Below are 19,817 nucleotides of genomic sequence, written 5' to 3' on the forward strand. Positions count from 1 at the left end.
AAGTAACAGGTCAGAATACCAGGTGCCCCTAGACAAAAATGTAAAAACACTTATTTTAAGTATATTCAAAGAACTAAAAGAAATCATGTCTAAAGAACTAAAGGAAAGGAAAGCCTGAGAATGATGAATTATGATCATATAGTCTCTATTATTAAGAAACAAATTATTTAGGGGTGCTTGGGTGGCTTAGTCAGTTAAGCATCCAACTTCAGCTCAGGTCATGATCTCATGGTTCCTCAGTTCCAGCCCTGCGTCGGGCTCTGTGCCGACAGCTCAGAGCCTGGAGCCTGCTTCAGAATCTCTGTCTCCTTTCTCTCTGCCCCTCCCCTGCTCTGCCTCTCAAAAATAAATAAATATTTTTTTAAGTTTTTTAAAAAAGAAACAAATGAAACAAATTTAAATTACCCAAATAAAAATTCTGAAGTTGAAAAGGAGAACTGAAATATAAAATTCACTAGACAGACACAATAGCAGATTTGAGCAGCAGTGAGAAAAAATCCGCAAACTTTAAGATAGATCAAGTATCCAATCAGAGGAACAAAAGGAAAATAATGAAAAATTAACACAACCAGCAAGTACATAATGGTTGTACAGAGAGAAAAAAGGCAAAAAGGTATATGAAAAAAGCTAAAAACTTCTGAAATTTAATGAAAAACAATAATCTACATATCCAAGAGGCTCAATGAATTCAAAGTCAAATAAACTCCAAGAAGGACTAAATATATTATAACCAAACTGTCAAGATTCAAATAACAGAATCTTGAGGGGTACTTGAGTGGCTCATTCGCTTAAGCGTCCGACTCGTGATTTCGGCTCAGGTCATGATCTCATGGTTTGTGAGATTAAGCCCCACATCGGGCTCTGTGCTGACAGCACGGAGCCTGCTTAGGATTTTCTCTCTCCTTTTCCCTCTCTCTGCCCTCCCACAGTTCACATGTGTGTGTTCTCTCTCTGTCAAAATAAAAGAAATAAACATTAAAAAAAAAAAACCCAAAAACACTGGGGCACCTTGGTGGCTCAGTCGGTTAAGTGTCCAACTTCGGCTCAGGGTCATGATTTCACAGTTTGTGAGTTCAAGCCCCATGTCGGGCTCTGTGCTGACAGCTCAGAACCTAGAGCCTGCTTCAGATTCTGTGTCTCCTTTCTCTGCCCCTCCCCTGTTCATGCTCTCTCTCTCTCTCTCTCAAAAATAAACATTAAGGAAAAAATAAAAAGCCAGTATCTTGAAAATAATAAGAGAGATGTAACCAATCCCTTACAGGGATTCCCCTCACCCCCTGCCAAATTAAATAATTTCTCATCAGAAATCTTGGAGGCATGAAAGCAGTGGGAGGACATGTTAAAATGTGGTGAAAGACTGAAAACAGAGAATTCAAATTCCAGTAAAAGTATTCTTCAAAAACAAAGGAGAAATTAAGATTTCCCAGATAAATAAAGAGAATGAACAGAAGTTGGAGGACTCACTTCTGAATTTCAAAACTTAATACAAAGCACAGGAATCAAGAATGTGCATAAAAACAAACATGTAAACCAATGAAAAAGAATTTAGAGTTTAGGTAAAAACCCTCACATTTATAGTCAGTTGATGCATGACAAGAGTGCTAAGACAACTTACTGAAGAAAGAATAGTCTTGGGGTACCTTGGTGGCTCAGTCAGTTAAACGTCTGACTCTTGATTTCGGCTCAGGTCATGATTGCACAGTTCATAGGATAAAGCTCCCCATCAGGCTCTGCACTGACAGCACAGAGCTTGCTGGAGATTCTCTCTCTGTCTCCCCACTATTCCCATGCTTGTGTGTACACTCTCTCTCTCTCTCTCAAAATAAACGTTAAATAAATAAATAAGTAAATAATAAAAAGCTATTCTAAAAAATGTATGACAGTAAATGGAAAATACTGATCAACTAGACAATTCTTAACCTCTAGACTGACTCAAGAGGGGAAAAAAATCTGGTAAGTCCAATAATCAATAAGAAAAATCAGTAGTCAAAAAGACCTAGACTCCAAAATCAACACCAGAACCAAATCTTTGCAGAGAGGGAAGAGGGGAAAGCACACTAACTTTGCAAATAAAATTTGCAAAATAAACTATAGAAGAATATCCTTGAAAATAATTGCACAGAGAAAAGTATTTTTTTTTTAATTTTTTTTCAAGGTTTATTTATGTTTGGGACAGAGAGAGACAGAGCATGAACGGGGAAGGGGCAGAGAGAGAGGGAGACACAGAATTGGAAACAGGCTCCAGGTTCCGAGCCATCAGCCCAGAGCCTGACGCGGGGCTCGAACTCACGAACCGCGAGATCGTGACCTGGCTGAAGTCGGACGCTTAACCGACTGCGCCACCCAGGCGCCCCGAAAAGTATTTTTTTTAAATAATGTACTAAAAAATATAAACCCCTAAGGAACCTAGGTAATTTATAGCAACGGAAAACACAGTACTTTTCAACAATGAAAACAATACTGAACCAAAATATTAATAAAAGAAATGCAAATTAAAGTTCTATGGAGATACCATGTTATATCCATTAGATTTGCAAAAAATCAACAAGTTAACTGGCAAGGAGATACTTCTGGGTGGAAACAACACTGGTACAACCATTTGGACAACAGTGGTAAAGTTGAAAATACATATGTCTCGGGGCACCTGGGTGGCTCAGTCAGTTAAGCGTCTGACTTCGGCTCAGGTCATGATCTCATGGTCCGTGAGTTCGAGCCCTGCGTGGGGCTCTGTGCTGACAGCTCAGAGCCTGGAGCCTGCTTTGGATTCTGTGTCTCCCTCTCTCTCTGACCCTCCCCCGTTCATGCTCTGTCTCTGTCTCAAAAGTAAATAAACATTAAAAAAAAAAAATTAAAAAAAAAATACATATGTCTCATTTATGAGTAAGCAATTCCACTTCCAGCTATTATAAACTAAAGACATCTTCCATATGTGAATGGTGAGCTATTTAGAAGTGTTCAAACTCCAACAAATTTTTTGTTATTGTTGGAAAAAACAATGAATGTAAATAGCTATTAACAAAAGAATGGATAAACTTTTATATTTATTCAAAACATTAATAAAGAAGTGAAAATAACAAATTAGAACATCGCATATTAATCTTATTAAATCCCGAAAAATGTTGTGAGAAAAAAGTAAAAGTTGCATGTGGTATGATAGCATTTAAAGTTCAAAACATACAATGGATACAAAATGTATAAATAAAGCACAAAAATCGATATATTATAGCTTTAGAATAGTGGTTAATTCTGAGATGTGAGAAAGTAGGATAGAATGAGAATGCATTAAAATTTTATCTGCGTGTTTAATTCCCTTTTTAAAAAAGTCAGTTGGACGGAATGGGAAAAGATATTTGCAAATGACATATCGGACAAAGGGCTAGTATCCAAAATCTATAAAGAACTCACCAAACTCCACACCCGAAAAACAAATAACCCAGTGAAGAAATGGGCAGAAAACATGAATAGACACTTCTCTAAAGAAGACATCCGGATGGCCAACAGGCACATGAAAAGATGCTCAACGTTGCTCCTTATCAGGGAAATACAGATCAAAACCACACTCAGATATCACCTCACGCCAGTCAGAGTGACCAAAATGAACAAATCAGGAGACTATAGATGCTGGAGAGGATGTGGAGAAACAGGAACCCTCTTGCACTGTTGGTGGGAATGCAAACTGGTACAGCCACTCTGGAAAACAGTGTGGAGGTTCCACAAAAAATTAAAAATAGACCTACCTTATGACCCAGCAGTAGCACTGCTAGGAATTTACCCAAGGGATTCAGGAGTACTGATGCATAGGGGCACTTGTACCCCAATGTTTATAGCAGCACTCTCAACAATAGCCAAATTATGGAAACAGCCTAAATGTCCATCAACTGATGAATGGATAAAGAAACTGTGGTTTGTATACACAATGGAATACTACGTGGCAATGAGAAAGAATGAAAAATGGCCCTTTGTAGCAACGTGGATGGAACTGGAGAGTGTGATGCTAAGTGAAACAAGCCAACAGAGAAAGACAAAGGATCCTGAGAAACTTAACAGAAACCCATGGGGGAGGGGGAAAAAAAAAAAAAGAGGTTAGAGTGGGAGAGAGCCAAAGCATAAGAGACTCTTAAAAACTGAGAACAGGGGCGCCTGGGTGGCTCAGTCGGTTAAGCGGCCGACTTCGGCTCAGGTCATGATCTCGCGGTCTGTGAGTTCGAGCCCCACGTTGGGCTCTGTGCTGACAGCTCAGAGCCTGGAGCCTGTTTCAGATTCTGTGTGTCCCTCTCTCTGACCCTCCCCCGTTCATGCTCTGTCTCTCTCTGTCTCAATAAATAAATAAATGTTAAAAAAAACAAAAAAACACAAACAAAAAAAAAAGAAAAACTGAAAACAAACTGAGGGTTGATGGGGGGGTGGGAGGGAGGGGAGGGTAGGTGATGGGTATTGAGGAGGGCACCTTTTGGGATGAGCACTGGGTATTGTATGGAAACCAATTTAACAATAAATTTCATATATTGAAAAAAAATGTCAGTTGGAGACATACTAACATCTGTCATTTAATTGCTAAATATGTACATGTATTAAATCCCAAAGTAAAACACATAAAAATTTTAAATTATTTTCTATACTTTCATGTATGAAAGAGTGCACAATTTAGAAAAATAAAATATAAAGAATTAGGTAAAAGAGGAAAAGGTAAATTCTGAGATGTGGGAAGGCAGGACAGGAAATCAAGAGTCAGATGCTTAACCAACTGAGCCACACATGTGCCCCTCTTTCCAATTTCTAATTTTAAAGTAAATTCTGGGAATACTAGAGGTATAAATAAACTTGATACAGAGAGGTTAGTATTAATTTACAAAGACATGTGAATACTCGTGTTTTTGTTGCTTCAATCGTATCTTAAGCTATTTTATCGTTTAACAAAATCTTGGCTAGGAAATCAGTGGTATCCAACTGTTCTTGTATGTTGGAATTGTATGTTGGATTTGTACCTATATGTTGGAATTGATGTGTTCACATAATTATGACTAATATTTATTTTATATCTTGTATGAATAGCCTTTTCACATTTTTTCTCCATATTTCTTTTTTTTTTTAAAGTGTTATTTATTTATGTAATCTCTACATCCAACATTGGGCTCAAACTCAAGATCCCAAGACCAAAAGTCACACTCTCTTCTAAATGAGCCAGACAGGTGCCCCTCTCCATATTTATTTCTATGAGCTCTTTAAATATTTAGGATCATTATCCCTCTGTTCTATTCACTATGAATATTAGGCCCAATGTGAGGCTTGACTTTTAATTTTGTAGGTTTGCAAGATTCAAATCTTATACTGTTAGGTAAATGATCAACATTTTGTTTGTGATTCTCTTCATTTGCTCCTGACCTTAGAAGATCTGACATTGATTAAACTTAAAAAAATTTTTTTCAATGTTTATTTATTTTTGAGAGACAGAGAGAGACAAAGCATGAGGAGGGCAGGAGCACAGAGAGAGGAGACACAGAATCTGAAGCAGGCTCCAGGCTCTGAGTTGTCAGCACAGAGCCCAACGCGGGGCTTGAACCCACAAACCATGAGATCATGACCCAGGCTGAAGTCAGACACTTAACTGAGCCACCCAGGCTCCCAATTAAACTTTTAAAATCCATTATGTTTTCTTTTTTCTGTTGCCATAAACCTGTTCTGCTGTCTACCTCTAATAATGGTGACAAGCTAAAAACGCTGGAGCACCCTTGAACACTTCCCTTTAGGGAAGGTAGAGGAATCAGTGTTACCAGGCTAAGAAGACAGGCAGGCCATTCTCTGGCCTTGTCATTCTCATGACCACCAGTGCATCCTTCCTGAGAGTACCCTCAGAACCATAGGTTAGAGTGTGACTTGCTGCCTGTCTAGGCTTTACTGAAAGTGCAAACCTTTCTTTCTGGAGTCTCTGTAACATACACAGTTTTATATCTGATGAGGTTTCAGTAAGACAATGCATTTGACAGTATACCATAGAACTATAAAATGTTCTATAAATATTACCATGAACACCAGTTAATAATAATAGCAGGAGGGAAGGAATAAAAATTTTTACAATTTTACTATGGAAGGAATACAACATGAGACAAAAATAAATTCACTAGAAATCTCACCGAAGATCCAGACCAGCTTCTTTCCAAAGTAAATCCATCAAGCGCAACATCTGGAGTGTCAACATATCTTGTCGTAAATCTAAGGGGGGAATACTCTGCTTTATTATAAATGCTTTCCATGTTATGTCTAATAACATTAATTCAAGACTACTAATTCAGACAGAACTAAAATCAATGACCAATAGTGTTAATATTTTCCCAAAACTTTAATGTTGAGTATACTTATTTTGTTAAATATTAGGTTTGCTGGCTAGCATGTGCCTGTAACACTATTTCAGAAATTAAGGTAAATTTTTTTTTTGAGAGAGAGAGAGCGAGCATGCACGCTCGCACGAACAGGGCAGAGGGAGAGAGAGAATCCCAAGCAGGCTACACCCTCGGTGTGAAGCGTGATGCAGGGCTGGATCCCACAACCCTGGGACCATGACCTGAGCTAAAACCAAGAGTCAGACGTTCAACTTACTGAGCCACCCAGGTGCCCCAAAGTAAGTAATATTTTTAATAGGGGTGTCTGGCTGGCACGGGCAGTTGAACATGTGATTCTGGATCTCAGGGTCATGAGTTTGAGCCCCACAAACTCACATTGAGTGTAGAGATTACTTTAAACAAAATAATTTTCAATTGTTTACCATGTGTAAGCTACAATACTGATTGTATGGATGACGTAATACTGTATAACACAGGAATGGCTATCTACAACATCTATACAATTCACACTGCTGATTTTTTTCTTTCCTGGTTGCATTTAGGGATGCACAGGAAGTTCTTAAAAATCACATAAGGAATTGTATGGTATGACAGATTACAGAATTGTAACAGTTGATTTTATTTGTTATCATATCCAAGGATAATTTTGAGGTAACAGAGGGCTTTGAAAGTATTGCTTTACATAGTAACATTCATATCATCAAGTGGGATTAGATGTCTAGCAAAACACTACAAGTTCTTTTTAAAATAGTTGTAAGCACACATATTATGGTAAGCATATTTACTAATGTACCTTCTATTCTTTTTAATAAACCCAACATACAAATACTATAATCCTTATGACCATGAAGAACCTGAAGTGCAATGAATTTTACGTGACTTATCTGTAATCATAACAACTAATGAGTGGTGGCTGTCTGGTTGGTGTAATCACCTCAGAGGCATTTCCTGTCAAAAAATATGAGTCATTAAGACATTTTAATTAAAATATAAAACTATGGCAGCGATATCAAAATTGTTGTCACTGAAACAGAATGTATGAATATACTACTGAAAATACTGTACTTCACAAGCTTCTTACCAAAGAATTAGACAGACTTTGTATTTTGTAGGAAAAAAAGATTTATTAGAACAGTGTATGTAAGTAAGATGTAAAGATATTTTCTAAGAGGAAAAAAAAGGGATTCACAGGACATGCCAAATTCAACCTTATGCCCATTGATAGCTACCTCTGGGCTTGCATCTGTTATACGTTTACACATCATTTTTCATATAAAGCAAACTGACAACAAATGAAAAATACTAAGGAATTTGGTACTGTAAAAATCTCAGTACATACCATCACCATTTTTAAAAATCACTCCAACTGAATCCTCACCAAAAACTTTGTTGTTGTACACGAGCCACAAAGGCTTCATTTTGGAATCCATGTATTTACATTTTTCAACACTGAAATCAAACAAGGGGGAAATTAGTCCACTTCAATTTAAAGAAATGGCAAGACTGTAAATTTTGCCATGATGTATTAGACTTGGGGAAAACCCTCACCTGTTCCAATCAGGTCTGCAGAAGTCAAAACTAGAACATTTCCTCTTGGTAAAAAAGCAACTGGGGTGACAGCTTTGGTTGGCCTGTAGTGATGCCAGATGGGCTAGACTGAAAACCCAGATTTGCCCTTCTCACTACCTACGTTTAAAATTCTTCCTTTTCTTTCTTCTTTCCTTTCTTTCTTTCTTTAAAATTCTTCCTTTCTTTCTTTACTATTCTTCCTGAACTCTATGTTATTACAGATAGTCAATAACAACCAGATCATAGCATTAGATTAAAATTAGGAATATTATAACTTCATTACTTCTTACAGGGGGATCAACTGTGAATCCTAACACAAGGGGATACACATCATTACTTTTCTATTATTACTTTTGAAGGGAATGAAAAAGTGAGAAATAATTTTCCAAATCAATTTAAGATCTAATTTTGAAATAGGAAAAAAACTTAGTTAATAATCTATGATGGTTGCCAACATTTTGCATACATAGGATGTTCAACCCTTAGAAACCAGTAACATAGAAAACAAATGTAATCACATACAACTGAAAGGAAAATACCTTGTAATAACTTTCATGGATCCCACAGGTAAGTTTAGCTAGTAGGCATATGTCCCAGTACACACAAAAATAACCTCTGAGAAATTTAAGAGTTTCCTTCTTTAAATATACAGTACTTACTGGAGCTAACAGCTAGCCTTATTGCTCCTACAAGGCAGTCACTCAGAAATTCTTTCTGCATTGCTATTTTTATGGAAAAGTCACTGAGCACAGCAAAGATGGTCACTTACTAGAGTTCTGAGAGGATGACACACGGATTCAGAGGTGACTGCAGGTCAGAGAGGGCTTCCCGGTAAGCATTCTGTTTTAAACAAGTATGCATGGCCTCCTTCCCTTTGGCTCTGTTTAGCTTCATTGCATTCAGTTTGATTAAACTATTTAAAGTTTTTAACTTATTGAGTGCTTCAACCTGAAAAATAAGTTTCCCCACCAACAAAATTTATTTATGGTTAAAAATAATATAAAATATTATAGTATCATGTGATATTAATTAATAACTAATCCTTTCCTCTCCCCAACACAAGCCCTCAACAACCAGCCAAAGTAAAATCAGTGCTTAGCTTATGACAAACATATTAAATATAACAAGACTAAAAAACTTATTTTTATCACTTTTGACTTAAAGTACTATTTTTCAAATGTTCTTCAATCCTTTTGTTAAATAATGTCTTAAAAATCAGAGAAAAGTAAAAGGACATAAATTGTGGGTAAGAAGATGACACTTAAAGTACTCAGAACTCTGCAGCTCACTGAGTAGTAGAATTTGAAACACAATCTGAACCACTCCGTTTGTTCAATTCCATAGTAGAAGAGGAAAATCCTTGTACAAGTAATCCTGGGGATCCTGTCATTCAACCTTAACATCTAGTTTTTGTCATCACTCTTGTGTGATATCTTCTCAATATAATCTCTTGCCACAAATAGTATAGTTAAGTGAATTATAGTGTAATAAAATAAATATGAATATAGATAATAGTAGTTGTTGTCTAAGTCTATAGTATTTGTATGAAGTAACTTCGGCTATCAAAACTTATGCAAATAAAAAAACTTTATGCAATTAGTACAAGATCAATCAACAGTGCCCAACTGAATCAAAACCATTGTGTTTAAAAGTCAACTTCATTGTTTAATAACTGAGATCTTTCCGTGTCATGTTATGCAAAAATCCATTAGAAACAGCCTTGGCCAACCATAAGTCATAAGAAAGGGTATTTTATTTTGTTATTATGTCATTAAAACTGAAACAGCTTGTTAATATAAACATATTTATATTAACATGTAAATTATATATAACAAGCATATAAAACATCTATACAACAAACATGAACACCTTGGCTTGAACTTCCATGAACAGGAGATTTATTTTACATAATGTTTTCATTTTTGAACTTTGCTTCTATGAAAAGAAACCACTAAGACTCTGTAGGAATGTGAATTCAGTCATGCAGTTTTTATAGACAGGCTGAGGGCTTGCTCACAGGAAACTGGAAGGTTCTATGTAGCTTGATGAAAATCGAGATGGCTGAAGCTTGCCAAGTTAGCCACAGACACTCCATTTCTCAACAGTTTCAGGAGCTGTACAAACACTGGTGAAAAGGGAACCAGTTGAAAAACAGACTGTGCAAACAGGAACTTTTTGAAGTATTTCAAATTTGAATTTCTTCTATGTTTGTACAGTTGTGAATTTCAGGCCCCATCACTAACTGTATTGATATCCATTTCCTGGAATAGTGTCCTGAATATCCACATGGCCATAAGTCAAAAACTTTAAGTGTTTCAACACCCTATCTTTTCATAGGTTTACAGTAATAACAAGAACTGCTATGTAAAGTGTACCGCCTCCCTCTTGCTACTCATCAGTCAAGAGTAAAAATGTAATCATACATATGTCATATGTACACTGTTATAAAAGACAAGCTGAGGTTGGGGCACCTGGGTGGCTCAGTCAGTTAAGCATCACACTCTTCATTTTGGTGCAGGTCATGATCTCACAGTTTGTGAGACTGAGCCCTGCACGGGGCTCTTTGCTGATAGCACAGAGTCAGCTTGGGATTCTCCCTCTCCCTCTGTCCTTCCCCTGATCACTCTCTCTCACTCAAAATAAATAAATAAATAAACATTAAAAAAAAAAAAAAAGTCAAGCTAAGGTTCCCAGAGAACCAAGAAAATGTACAATATGGTTTGATCATGAGTGAGGTCAATTCATGATGTAGGACCTCATCAAGCAGGGCTTTACAAGCTTTGGTAAAAGTTCAGGGGAGATCCTTTCCACATGCTAGGTGAGATGCTGCTGGATTCATTAATCAATCAATGAAGTCAATTAGATCTTAAAATTCACTGCTGAAAATTTTGTGGCAGCTTCAGGATCTGATGCAAACTTCCAGTGGCATTCAGGAATGAGAAACACAGGTGTGGTACCATGAACCCTTTTGAATTTACTGTCTTTCTCACCATTTCCCTCTCGGTTCTGAGCTCCTCTCTCTTTGCATCAAGATCCTGATCTAACTGGTTTTCCTTTACAGAGCAGGTCAGATTGAGTTGGCAGACGTATCTGCCCAGAACTAAGCCCCTAGCCTTTCAGAACACAATTTTCCAGGTGGAAAACCCCAAGTCTTAGTTCTGTCCCTGAATTCCACATTGGAAACTGCTGACAGTTTAGTCTGCAATTCTCCATTTGTTTGAAATCTTTCCCTGTTGGGAACTGCTGGAGGCAGCTGTGGTTCTCCATTTTATTTGGAATGAATCCATCCTCCATATTCCTTGGCATTTGCTGGTTTATCCCTTCCAAAGTCCAAGGTTCCATGGGAATTGGTGGTGCATACAGGCCCTTTCTTGGCCAAGACACAGTAACATCTCTCAGTTACTGTGGTATAATAAAATGCACATATTTTTTGGTCTTGTTTTGTAGAAATAAAGGCTACTCCTAACAGATCTCAGAGGTCAAAAAGCTGCAAAAAATGAGCCATACAGTCAAAGGCTGTTAGAGCATCTGCCACTTTAAGAAGACTCCTGTAACAGGGTAAATTGTTCATGAAATGGGTTAGACTGACACTAGGTCACCTGCCAACATCAAGAAAATTTCTGTACGAAAAGGGACACTGTAAACATGCCATAATTCCCAACCCTACCACGTCTCTCTTAGGTATTACTTTAACTCTAAGAAACCCAAAGGTCTAGCTAAAACAAACAGGATCCCTTAAATCTAAAGAGTTGAACACACTACCTTCCAGCCCAACTGCTTATTTTATGTCTAAGAATTACATGTAGGGGAGCCTGGGTGACTCAGTTGATTAAGCATCTGACTCTTGGTTTTGGCTCAGGTCATGATCTCACAGTTTGTGAGTTCGAGCACCACATCAGGCTCCATGCTGACAGCCTGCTTGAGATTCACTGTCTCCCTTTCTCTCTGCTCCTCCCCTGCTCACTCTGTCTCTCTCTCTCTCTCTCTCTCTCAAAAAATTAAATTAAAAAAAATTATTAAAAAAAAAAAAAAAGATTTACACGTAGAGGCCACTTTTAGACAACAGGCTTGAGCAATGGAATGTAAAGCAAGGCAAAAAAAAGACCCACAGGAGCCACTTGGCTGAATACAGACAGACCCATCAGGTGACCCACCTCAAAACATCCATAAGCCCAAACAGACCAACGGGCTACTGACAGAGAGGCACAGTTACCAAAAAAGAGAAAATTCCATAGGTCCCCATACCTCCTCACCTTCCCCCTCTAAAAACAGCCCTAATCTACTGCCACATTGCAGAGTCTCTCCTTTGCTGTCCTGCCAGCCTCTCTTGCAGTGTACTCAATAAACTTCTATCTCCTTTGTTCTGTCTGCCTGGGGTGAATCCTTTCACCACCCTGAACTATTCACCCAATCATCGCTCCACATTTGGGGCCCTCATCCAATCAGGAAAAACACCACATTACAGTCCAGGAAATTTCAGATAGCTAGTAAAATGGCAAAATCTTACTAATGAAAACCTAGAAAGGTAACATTCATTACGTGGAAATTTCCAATTAGATAAGACATTTAGGAAATGCACTTGAAAGCAAGCATTCCCAAATTAAACAAACAGAATGGGATATCCACTTATTAGTATGCAGAAATCTCCAGAAGGTTTCAAAATTCCAAAATAGTTTCATTGAAAGATTCATTGCAAAAGCTAATGAAAAATTAAAGAGAGAAGGTATTTAAAACAAAAGACTGTAACAGACTGAGGCATAAAAGTGATGTAATTCCTACTGCTCCCCTCTATCCTTTGATTATCCATAACCCTCTATCTGAACTGCTTTTCCACTCTAAGGACACTATTGAACAGTTAACTTATAAAATAAGACCACTTGAGGCTACAGGCCATTCTCTGCAGGTTATCTTTCACATCTTGCTCAAAGGCTGAACTGAGGGCCACAGTCAAAGAACTTCTTAAACCAGGGAGGACCCTGAAATCTTTTGTAAAGAGATTACCTCTGGAGCCCAGTCAAGAGAGGGAAGTAAAATTTCACACTGTCCCTTCCTTTCCAGTTCCTGACCAATCGGTTATTGATCCTTTCTCTCCCAGAGAAGGCTATTTCCTTCTTGCTGGTCTTGTTTCTTATCCTAGGAACTTGGCTTGGCTTTCTGGTCACCTGAGATATGCAAGTTGTTCTTTTGGCTATCTTTGGGAGTGACTCTAGATCTTGTGAAGACAACTTCTTTTGCATCCACTTTGAAGATGCCTCTTAGGTCTATGGGACTGTTTAATACAGCCAGAGACAGTTAACTGTCAAGGCTGAAATCTTACAAGATATTTTAAAGGACTGAGTAACTTTATGATCAGAAATTTGGCCAAACTGGAAGATAATATTCAGAGCCTGACAGGAATTTTTTTAGGCCTTCTCCCCTAAGCTAAATTGGAAGCTGGTATTCAGAGCCTGATAGGAATTTTTTAGGCTTTCTCTCCTACACTTACCCACAGGGAAAGAAAAACACTCTAACATAGGTGGATAGGTGTGTCGGCCCTTTGACATAATTTAGGCAGCAACTCAATTCTTTGAGGAATTAAAAACAGCTGCCCTTGTTTTACAAACCTAGTCTTTACAGGACCAGAGATGTAGCTCCAAAAACAACTCAAAATCCACCAATACTTTTTACCAAACCCCAAATCTCCCCTATTTATCTCAGTAGGCTTGGAAGTATTATAAATTCTGGTCTTAAGAGAACAAAAGTTATAGGAAGAGCTTACTTTTTTTCCCCCTGTGCCTTTGAGATATAAATGTTCTATGGAGTATTCTCCATAATTCTTATCTAGACCATCTCTTTGACATACAAACTTCAGGGAGGTAACTCTTTAATTTTTTTTTTTAATGCTTATTTATTTATGAGCGAGAGAGACCGAGTGCCAGCGGGGAGGGGCAGAAAGAAAGGAAGACCCTTCTGGGTCCAAAGCAGGCTCCAGGCTCTGAGCTGTCAGCACAGAGCCCAACGTGGGGCTGGAACCTGTGAGCCACAAGATCCATGACCTGAGCCGAAGTTGGGCGCTTAACCGAGCCACCCAGATGCCCCAATTCTTATCAGAAGGGAAAAAAGGTCATCTGGAACTTGACTTGTTAAGGACAAGACTCTTCTCCACAAGTATTAGAAAAAGTTGTATTCACCTAAGCAGGTAACCCGATCTTATTCTGTTAGAAAAATAATTTAGAGCCAACTATTTTTGTATTGTTGTATCTAATCCATGGTAGTAATTTAAAGCTATAAGCTATAAGGTCTCTGTTTGCTTCCATCTGTGTTGGTGTATGTGTCCAGACATACGTTTTACATGTGTGGTAGTTTCTACCTCCAAACGGTACTGCCAAAATTAATCTGTAAAAGAGCTCTCTTAAACGGCTTTTAAAAAAACCAAGCATTTGCATAAACTTAGTCTTCATAAAATTCTCAGAAATATAATAGAAACTATCCCAAATGTTTTTCAAGTTCACATGCTCTGGAATAACTTTTGGTAAATTAAAGCAAGTTTAATAAGTTCATTGGTTGACTGGAAACAGGCATATCTTTAGAATTATCAAGATTGAATATAATGTAGATAAACAACTTTTATTCTACCTGAATTTATCAGCTAAATTCATTTCTGTTCTAGTCTGTCAGCAAAAAATAACTTAGAATGATGGGTGATTTTGTCTAATGACTCATGAAGTTTTCATGGGTAAAATAAACATAATTGTTGAGAACAAATGATTTAAACAGATATAAGTGGAATAAGAGGTAATAAAGTTTTTAGCAAGAATTATATTTTATTCTATGTGTACTTAAAAATAGCTTCCAAATCTCTGGTAACTTGAAACTTTAGAACTCTCCTAAGTTAAAATAAATATAATAGAAATCTGTTGACTATTCAGATCATTTCCAAATAAGAAAATACCAAACCATTAATCATTAAACACAGGTTTATCTACTTTTGGCTTCCTACAGAGAAACCAAAAGATATTTGGATGTGTTAGTGCACTGGAAAACTGAAGAAGGTCTATGCTTCTAGAAATTATGAAAAGTATTCATGAATTTGCAAATCTAAAAAATGCTGGTATAACAGTTTATATAATTCCTTAACTTCTTAGTTTTCACTAGGAACTAAGGTTTCTAAGGGTTAAGAATTCTTTTTTCGGGGGGTGCGCTTGGGTGGCTTAGTCGGTTAAGCAACCAACTTCAGCTCAGGTCACAATCTCTGCTGTCAGCAAGGAGCCCCACTTGCAATCCTCTGTCTCCCTCTCTCTGCACCCCCCCCCCCAACCTTGTGTGTGTGCTCTCTCTCAAAAATAAACATTAAAATAAAAAAGAAATTTTTTTTAAAATGTTTTGAGAGAGAAGGCATGCACAAGCAGGGGAGGGGTAGAAAGAGAGAGGGAGAGAGAGAATCCCAAGCAGGCTCCACACTGTCAGCACAGAGTCCTATGTGGGGCTTGAATTCACGAACTGTTAGATCATGACCTGAGCCAAAATCAAGAGTCGGATTCTTAACTGACTAAGCCACCCAGGCACCCCTAAAGGTTAAGAATTCTAATTAATATATGCAATTAAAACTACAGAAATAAGGAAAACATCTCCATATGCAAAGAAATCAAAATGTGTGTTTTTGGTAAAAAGTTTGAGAAACGAAGATACATTTTTGAGGAAAAAAAATGTAGAAAGTTTGTGAAAGAAGAAATTTTTGGAAAGGAATTTTATGTGTGATCAGGACTAAGACTGGAATAAGTTTTAATATAAAAAGCAAGCTGGTGCAAAATTAGAATTTGATTTTCTTTTTGTTAAAATGACAAAGGTTTTGTTCTGGTTTTTACTTTAAGTCTACTTTTGATAGCAGATTATGAAAGTTTTCTTTTTTATCTTTAAGTGATCTGCCTAGAAAACAAAGATACTGTGTTTTATCAAAATAATTTCTTGTGGTTGCTGTCGTTATCAGGTCTTTGATTACTTAGGGAAACTGAGTCTTCTCGAATATTAAAAGAGCTAAGTTCTGCTAAGAAAATCTAACTAAGCCCCTCCCCTAACTTTTCACAAGCAAAATAAGACATCTCATTGGTTGGCTTCCCTGAAGTTACATAGTTGAGTTAGAAAGTACTTGGGGTGCCTGGGTGGCGCAGTCGGTTAAGCGTCCGACTTCAGCCAGGTCACGATCTCGCGGTCCGTGAGTTCGAGCCCCGCGTCAGGCTCTGGGCTGATGGCTCTGGCCTGGAGCCTGTTTCCGATTCTGTGTCTCCCTCTCTCTCTGCCCCTCCCCCGTTCATGCTCTGTCTCTCTCTGTCCCAAAAATAAATAAACGTTGAAAAAAAAAAGAAAAAGAAAGTACCTGCCTGGAGGCTTTCATGATTCAGGACTCACTCCTCTGATTAGGGATAAATGTAAATGAGCCTGTGATCAGGTACTTTTCCGCAATTCTTAAAATTATTGCAGAATCTGCTGCTAAAACAAAAGAGGCCCAACAACCATCTTTAGGCTCTTTGGCCAAAACTGTTCTTGATAATAGGATGGCCTTCGATTACCTTTTAGCTGAGCAAGAAGGTATCTCTGCTGTGGCCAACATCACCTGCTGTATCTGGATTAACATTTCTCCGGAAGCTGAAACTCAATTACATAAGATCACAAGAGCAAGCCACCTGGCTTAAAAAGGTGACTCCTTCAACAGGGTCTTTCTTTGCTCAGTTTGTGTCTTAGGGACCATGAGTCTAACGTGCACTCCAAACACTGGGAATTATCCTGCTTATACTTACCATAACAATCTCTCTGGCACACTATATTCTCTCATAAGTTTTAAATGTGTGTTTGCAGCCACTAACCATCAAACAAATGAACTCCTTAAGACTGGAATGTCAAAGAACAAGGAGAATGACTGACTTCCATAACCTATGAATATGTAGGAATTAAGCAAAAACATCATAACCTATGGATAATGTATACCATACAAAAGAACAATAAAAACTGTGAGAACTTCAGAATAGTATCTGATAGTGGTGCTAATGCTTTAAATCTTGATCACATCTCTGTTAAGCTTAGAGCATGATCAAAGGGGAAATGTAAAAGAAAAGGACAGGCCCAAAATGCTAGACCACGTCATCAAACTGGGGCTCAGTACCTAACCTAACTGCACTTTCAACCTCCCTCAGAAGTGCAGTCTTAACAGTCAGTCAGGAATTTCCTGGTCAGCACCATGAGGTAATCTGTCACATGGGCCCTCTCAACCCCCCAAAAGAAAATGAGGAAATCCACCTAATACGGGAAAGTGACTTTCCTAAAACAATCATTTCTTTTCATCTGCTTATTGTTCCACCACATTTCTGCCTGTAAAACCCTTTTTTGCATGGCTCCCCCAAGTCCCCTCTACTAGATTAGCTAGATGGGACACTGCCCAATTCATGAATCAATTAATAAAGCCAATTAAATGGTAAAAAAACAAACCAAATGGGTTTTATTCTCCATGCAATGAGAATTACTTTAGGGATTTAAAAAATGGAAATGACATAATCCATCTGCATTTTTAAAATGTCACTTTAGCTGCTGTGCAGAGAAGGGTCTGCATGTGCAAGAACGGAAACAAGGGGAGCAATTTAAGAGGTTAATGAAGACATGCAGGTGAGAGAAGATTATGAATTGGACTAGGACAATAGCCATGAACACAAAAGACATTGATAGGCATGAGATATATTTAAGAGGACTATAAAATTAAGGGGACTAGGGGCACCTGGGTGGCTCAGTTGGTTAAGTGTCCGACTTCGGCTCAGGTCATGATCTCACAGTTCGTGGGATCAAGCCCTGCATCGGGCTCTCTACTGTCAGCATGGAGCCCGTTTCAGATCTATCCTCTGGTTATTTCTTCTATACTGGAATGCATAATTGGAATGGATATACTCAACAGCTGGCAGAATCCCCATATTGGCTCCCTGGCTATTTTGATGGGAAGCGGAAGTTATTATAAGCTCCTCTACCTCAGAAAACAGTAAACCAAAAGCAGTAACCCATTCCTGCAGTGACTGCACAGTTGAGTGCCATCATCAAGGACTTGAGAGATACAGGGGTGTAGATTCACACCCCACTTGTCTTGCCTATTTGGCCTGTACAGATGACAGATGGGGCTTGGAAAATTACAGTGGATCATCCTAACATTAACTAGTGGTGCACCAAATATGGTTTCGTTGCTTGAACAAAGTAACACATCTCCTGGTACGTGGTATACACCTACTAACAATTGCTTTTTCCTCCATATCTGTCAATAAGGAACCACAAGAAGTTTGCTTAAGCTGTCAAGGCCAACAATACACTTTCAATGCCCCATCTCAGAAGTATAGCAACTCTCCCGCCCTTTATCATAATCTACTTTGCAAACTGTAAAGTAATTTACAACTTGACTTGACTGCCTCTTGACTTGACTCTTGACTGCCTCTCCCTTTAACAAGACACCACTCTGGCACCTTTACATTGATAACATTAGGCTGATCGAACTTAGTAAGAAATAGCAACTACTTTAGATCTGAAGAAATTTGTATGTCCGAAGGTGGGAAATAAATCCAATAAAAATTTGGGACCTTTTATCTCAATGAAACTCCTAGGGTTCAACTTGCATGGGGCATATCAAGATATCCCTTCTAAGGTAAAGAATAATTTGTTGCTCTGGCCCCTCCTATGACCAAAAATGAGGCACAATGGCTAGTGGGCCTCTTTGGATTGTAAAGGCAACATACTGCTCATGTGGGTCATGTACTACAGCCTATTTACTGAGTGACCTAAAAGGGTGCTAGTTTTGAGTGAGATCCCAAACAAAAGAAAGCTCTGCAATGGGTCCTGATTGCTGTGCAAGCTGGTGTGCTACTTGGTCCATATGATCCAGCAGGTCTAATGGTGCTTGAACTGTCAGTGGCAGACAGAGATGCTATCTGGAGCCCTTGGCAGGTCCCTATAGATAAATCATAGCACAGGTCCTCAGAATTTTGGAAACGACACTTGCCAGCTCCTGTAGAGAAGTACTCTCCTTTAGAGAAACCACTCTTAGCTTACTATTGGGATTTAGTAAGACTGACTGCTTAACCACTGGCTACCAAGCAAGCATGTGACCTGAACTGCCCATTATGAACTGGGTGTTGCCTGATCCACCAAGCCATAAAGATGGGTAAGCAAAACAGTACTCCATCATCAAATGAAGTGTATATATAAGACTGGGCCTGAGCAGGCCCTGAAGGCACACTAAGTTATATGAAGAAGTGACTCAAATGTCCACGGTTTCCTCTTCTTGCTACACTACCTTCTCTTTCCTACCCTGCACCTATGTCGTCACAGGGAGTTCCCTTCAACCAGTTAACACAGGAAGGGAAGACTCAAGCATGGTTTATAAATGGCTTTACACAGTATCTGAACACCACAGGAAAGCAGACAACTATGGAACTACAGCCCCTTTCGGAAACAATTCTAAAGGACAACGGTGAAGTGAAATCCTTGCTGTGGTGCATTTGGAAAATGCACCTTACTGTTTCACTTTGCCTGAAAGGAGAAACAGCAATACATGCAATTATATACCAATTCATGAGCAGTGACCAAAGCTTGGCTTATGGCCAAGGACGTAGAAGGAACATGACTGGAAAATTAGTAAGAAATATGGGGAAGAGATATAGGATAGACTTCTCTGAAGAGGCAAAAAAAAAAAAAAAAAAAAAAGTGTCGCATTGGATATTCACCAAAGGGTGTCTTTGGAAGAGGAATTTTATAATCAAGTGGATAGGAAAAACCATTCTGTGGATACCAGTCTGCCTTTTTCCCAAACACCCCTGTCATCACCCAGTGGGTTCATGAACAAGGTGGCCAAGATGGCAGTGATGGATGTTATGCATGTGTTCAGCAATATGGACCTCCACTCACCAA

At 38.4% G+C, this 19,817-nt stretch overlaps 1 protein-coding gene across 1 annotated transcript in view; it reads right to left on the reverse strand.

Annotated features, from left to right (window-relative positions):
* PIK3CB (phosphatidylinositol-4,5-bisphosphate 3-kinase catalytic subunit beta) overlaps positions 1 to 19,817 on the reverse strand; it is a 143,325-nt gene that overhangs the window by 17,314 nt on the left and 106,194 nt on the right. Inside the window, exons 16-18 of the mRNA XM_040480320.1 lie at positions 8,677 to 8,855; positions 7,678 to 7,787; positions 6,132 to 6,210 (exon numbers count right to left, since the gene is read on the reverse strand). Coding sequence (XP_040336254.1) covers positions 6,132 to 6,210; positions 7,678 to 7,787; positions 8,677 to 8,855 — 368 coding nt within the window. The remainder of the gene's footprint in view (positions 1 to 6,131; positions 6,211 to 7,677; positions 7,788 to 8,676; positions 8,856 to 19,817) is intronic.

The sequence above is a fragment of the Herpailurus yagouaroundi genome, unplaced genomic scaffold (assembly GCF_014898765.1).
Source record: "Herpailurus yagouaroundi ecotype Mexico unplaced genomic scaffold, PumYag 159, whole genome shotgun sequence".
Taxonomy (NCBI): domain Eukaryota; kingdom Metazoa; phylum Chordata; class Mammalia; order Carnivora; family Felidae; genus Herpailurus; species Herpailurus yagouaroundi.